Below are 5,008 nucleotides of genomic sequence, written 5' to 3'. Positions count from 1 at the left end.
GGAGATGAACGAAGCCTGGAGAAATAAATTAAACGCTATCAACTAAGTGTACAGACAAAACAACAACAACGACAACAAGAGTAACAAAAACAATAACAACAAGAATAAATAATAGAGTTCTTATAATAATCAGTCATCGTCCTCCTCCTCCTCCTCCTCCTCCTCCTCCTCCTAAGCTTAATCCTCCTCCCCTTTCTCTTCTTTCTCCTCCTCTTCTCACGCCAATGTCACCTCAACCACCACCACCACCACCACCATCACCACCACCACCACCACCACTTCAACACAGTCAACGAAAACAATAACAGTAACAACATTGAAAAAATAACTTCACTAACAACAACAACAACAATAATAATAATAATGATAATGTGTGTGTGTGTGTGTGTGTCATCATCGGGCAGGTGCAAATATCACCATTGCAACACCTGATCCATCCCCCCTGCTGTGTGATGGTGCTGATGGTGGTGGTGGTGGTGGTGTGTGTGTGTGTGTGTGTGTGTTATGATATCGGTAATGGTAATAATGTTGGTTGTTGTAATTGTAATGAGAGAGAGAGAGAGAGAGAGAGAGAGAGAGAGAGAGAGAGAGAGAGAGAGAGAGAGAGAGAGAGAGAGAGAGAGAGAGAGAGAGAGAGAGAGAGAGAGAGAGAGAGAGAGAGAGAGAGAGAGAGAGAGTTGCGGGGGCCTCGCTAAAAGATGAGGGTGGCCGTGACAGTAATGGCGGTAGTATGCTAATTACAAAGAGGAAAGGTCGCCCGTCCTCGAGTGTTTAATAACAGAAAGTAATTACGAGTTCAAAACCAGTACGGTCGAAAAAAACATCAGCTCGGTCGAAAATGAAAACTGGTCGAAAAATAAATCACCCCGGTCGAAAAAAAAAACGAACCTGGTAGTAGGTGTGTGAGCAGAGATAGTGGTGATGTTAGTGCTTATGGTAGTGGTGGTGATGCTGGTGGTGGTGAAAGTGATCTGGGGATTGGTAGAGGCAGTTAAACCTATACTTGAGATGTTTCTGGTAGAGGGGATAGGGAAAAAAGGGGAAAAATAAAAATGAAATAAAAGAAAGTAGGTTAAGAACAAGATAAAGATAATAGTGGAGGCGGAAGCTGTTTAAAAATTAGGTGATGCGCCAAGGAACACACAAAAAAAAGTATGAAGTGGTAGTGGCGTGGGCTCTGGTAGTAGTGGTAGTTGTATGTGGAGTGTTGGTGGTTGAACCCGGGGTGGTGTTAGGCGTTGTAGTGGTCGTGTGAGTGATGGTGGTTGTGGTGGTAGTGGTGGTTGATTCTGGAGTGGTGTTAGGCGTTGTGGTCGTGTCGGTAGTGGTGGAGGTGGTGTTGGTGGTGGTGGTGGTGAATGGATTTGTGGCGGTGGTGTTGGTGTTGGTGGTGGTGGTGAATGTATTTGTGGCGGTGGTATTGGCGGTGCTGGCGGTGGTGTTTTGAATGGCGTGCTGACCTCAGGCCCTCACTAGTCCTGACCGTCCATGAAGGGGCTGGGGGCGGCGACCTTACTTCGCTGCAGGAGCTGGGCCTTGATGACGCTGGTGATGCGCGCAAGGTCACTCACATCGGGACGCGAGGCACCACCACCACCGACCCTCCGCACCGGCTCCTCACCACCTCTGACTGGCGTGGTGGCGGTGGTGGTGGTGGGGGCTGTAGTAGTGGTGGTGGTGGAGGTGGAGGTATCTGGAATGGTGGTGGTGATGGTGGTGGTGGGGGTGGTTGGTTCAGGAGTGGTGTTAGGTGTAGTTGTGGTGGGTGGGTCTGTGGTGGTGGTGCTTGCAGTGGTAGTGGTGGTGGTTGTAGTGGTGGTGGCGGGGGTGGCGGGTCGGGTACCAATGATCACATCCTCCGGGTTGGTGTTGGTGCACAGGTCATCCGACACGAAGACTTTGTACGTGCACATCCTGGGGGGAGAGGAGTGGGAGGGAGGAAGGGGGGGGAGTGGAGAGGGTGAAGATGGAAGGGAAGGAGGGGGAGAGATAAGGGAGTGTGGGAGGAGAGGGTTGAGAGATGGAGCAGAGGAAAGGGGCGGAGGGGGAGAGACAAGGGAAGGGGAGGAGAGGGTGTAGAGGGAAGGGAAAAAGGGGGAGAGATTAGGGAAAGGGAGGAGAGGGTGTAGTAGGAAGAGGAAAATGGGGAGAGATTAAGGAGAGGGGGAGGAAGAGGTGGAGAGGGAAGGAAAAAAAAAACAATAAGTAAACGCTATAAAGAACAAAAACAATAACATTAACAATAACAGCAAGTAATAATTATATCAACCATCGTAGCAGTGACTAGAACTACTACTACTATTACTACTACTACTACTACTACTACTACTACTACTACTACTACTACCACTACTACTACTACTACTACTACTACTACTACTACTACTGGAACTCACTTCTGCTTGGGGTGGAAGCGAAGTTCTCCGGGGCATCTGTAGTGTCGCCTGATGAGCCCCTCCCCGCCGGTGGTTGGCTCATGACACCCGAAGAACTGTGGGGTGAAAGGGCGTGAGTGGCAAGGTGGGGCAGGGTGTAGATAGGAGGGTGGTGATGACGGCTGAAATAGGGACAGGGAGGCATACTGGGATGGCTTGAAGAGTAACACCTAGGTCCCTCGGAGGTGAGATAACAGGATGGTGGTAATATATGAAATAATGAGAGGGAGACTAGAATGGATATTAGGGTGACGAAGAGTGTGACAAGGGTGTGATAGGGTGAGGATATAACCGAGGGCGTATAATGTAGGGTGAAGAAAGCAGGAGAAAGGTAACAGATGATATAGGGAAGAAGGGCAAGGAGGGGTGAATGTAAGGGGTAACCATGACAAGGGGAGAAAACCGTAGCAGGGCGTAAGAAATAGGAGAGAAAATAATAGGAGATAAAAAGAATAACAGAAGAAATTGGTTATATAAGAATGATTGCTATGGAGGGGAAGAAACAAAGCCGTGGTGATGGTGGAGGTGGAGGTGGTAATAAAGGCCGGAGGTAAGGTTAGGTATCATATTAGGTGGATGGTGTTGAAGAATGGTGATACTGGTGAGGCTTATTGTTGGCGAACGCTCCACTACTTCCTTTCTTTGTCATGTTGTGTACTCGGTTATGTTTCCTTTGTCGGTATGAAAAGAAAAGATGGTGTGTGTGTGTGTGTGAGAGAGAGAGAGAGAGAGAGAGAGAGAGAGAGAGAGAGAGAGAGAGAGAGAGAGAGAGAGAGAGAGAGAGAGAGAGAGAGATAGAGAGATAGAGAGAGAGAGAGAGAGAGAGAGAGAGAGAGAGAGAGAGAGAGAGAGAGAGAGAGAGAGAGAGAGAGAGAGAGAGAGAGAGAGAGAGAGAGAGAGAGAGAGAGAGAGAGAGAGAGAGAGAGAGAGAGAGAGAACAGTATGAAGTAAGGAAGAAAAATAAAGGAACGAAGAAGAAATAAATTAAATAAAACGAGAGATGAAGAATAGAGAAATATATGTTTTTAGAAAGTTTGAGGTAGGAAAAAAAAATAAATGTAGAGACAAAAAAGAAAGAAAGAGTAAAGAGTAAGTGTGGGAAAGGAAAAACAGAGTGAGGTAAAGCGAATAAATATAGGAACGAAAAAGAAAAAAACTCGAAAAAAAAGATGAAGAACAGAGGAAAGTTATTCAGAAATAGAGGAAAGAAAAATAGAAAGTGATGCAGAAGAGGATTTATTTTTTTATATTGACAGTTTGAAGTAAAAGAAAATAAATGAAGAAATGAAGAGAGAAACAATAGATGAAAAATGAGAGATGAAGAATAATGTGTTTTTTTTACAATTTGAAGTGAAGAAAAGAAATGAAGAAATGAAGAGAGAAACAATAGATGAAAAATGAGAGAAGATGAAGAATAATGTTTTTTTTTACAATTTGAAATGAAGAAAAGAAATGAAGAAATGAAGAGAGAAACATTAGATGAAAAATGAGAGAAGATGAAGAATAATATTTTTTTAGACAACTTGAAGTACAGAAAATAAATGAAGAAAGGGAGAAAGAAACATGAATAACGAGAGGAGAGGAAGAATAGAGACAGATGGTTTTAGAGACTGGTTGAAATGTAGGAAATAAATAAAGAAAGGGAGAAAGAAAAATATGAATAAAGAGAGGAGAGGAAGAATAGAGAGAGATGATTTTAGAGACTGGTTGAAATGTAGGAAATAAATAAAGAAAGGGATAAAGAAAAATATGAATAAAGAGAGGAGAGGAAGAATAGAGAGAGATGATTTTAGAGGCAGGTTGAAATGAATGAAATAAAAAAAGAAATAGAAAGAAGGAAAAAAGGAAACAAAAGAGGAGATAAATGAATGAAATAAATAAAGAAATGGAAAGAAGGAAGGAAAAAAGGAAACAAAAAAAGAGATAAATGAATGAAATAAATGAAAAAAATGTAAAGAAGAAAAAAACAAAACAAGAAAGGAGATAGTGAATATAATTGTTTTTGGAGATAGTTTCAGACAGAGGAAACAATTAAAAGAAAGGAGAGAGAGAGAGAGAGAGAGAGAGAGAGAGAGAGAGAGAGAGAGAGAGAGAGAGAGAGAGAGAGAGAGAGAGAGAGAGAGAGAGAGAGAGAGAGAGAGAGAGAGAGAGAGAGAGAGAGAGAGAGAGAGAGAGAGAGAGAGAGAGAGAGAGAGAGAGAGAGAGAGAGAGAGAGAGAGAGAGAGAGAGAGAGAGAGAGAGAGAGAGAGAGAGAGAGAGAGAGAGAGAGAGAGAGAGAGAGAGAGAGAGAGAGAGAGAGAGAGAGAGAGAGAGAGAGACAAAGAAAAGAAAGTTGGAAAGAGAAAGAAAGAAAGGAAGAAATGGAAAAAAATGAAAGAAAGACAAAAAAGAGAAAGATAGAAAGAAAAAGAAAGAAAGAGAGAAAGAAAGAAAGGGGAGAGGGGAAAGGGGAGAAAGAAAAGAAGGGGAAGGGAGGGGAAGAGAACGGGGGGAAGAGGGTGACAGAATGGGAGCATCTTGTGGGCAATGGGTGTGTAGGAAGGGAAAGAGGGGAAGGGAAGGGAAAGGGGGAG

General features: G+C 43.8%; 1 protein-coding gene across 1 annotated transcript in view; it reads right to left on the bottom strand.

Annotated features, from left to right (window-relative positions):
* Positions 1-252: 252 nt before the first annotated feature.
* Positions 253-5,008, bottom strand: part of LOC127007687 (integumentary mucin C.1-like) — an 81,599-nt gene continuing 76,843 nt past the window's right edge. The window contains exons 5-6 of the mRNA XM_050878906.1: positions 2,397-2,491; positions 253-1,914 (exon numbers count right to left, since the gene is read on the bottom strand). Coding sequence (XP_050734863.1) covers positions 1,473-1,914; positions 2,397-2,491 — 537 coding nt within the window. The 3' untranslated portion in view covers positions 253-1,472. The remainder of the gene's footprint in view (positions 1,915-2,396; positions 2,492-5,008) is intronic.

The sequence above is a fragment of the Eriocheir sinensis genome, chromosome 36, assembly GCF_024679095.1.
Source record: "Eriocheir sinensis breed Jianghai 21 chromosome 36, ASM2467909v1, whole genome shotgun sequence".
In the NCBI taxonomy this organism is placed as follows: domain Eukaryota; kingdom Metazoa; phylum Arthropoda; class Malacostraca; order Decapoda; family Varunidae; genus Eriocheir; species Eriocheir sinensis.
Note: the sequence above shows the minus strand (reverse complement) of the source record. Positions and strands in the feature narration are given on the sequence as shown.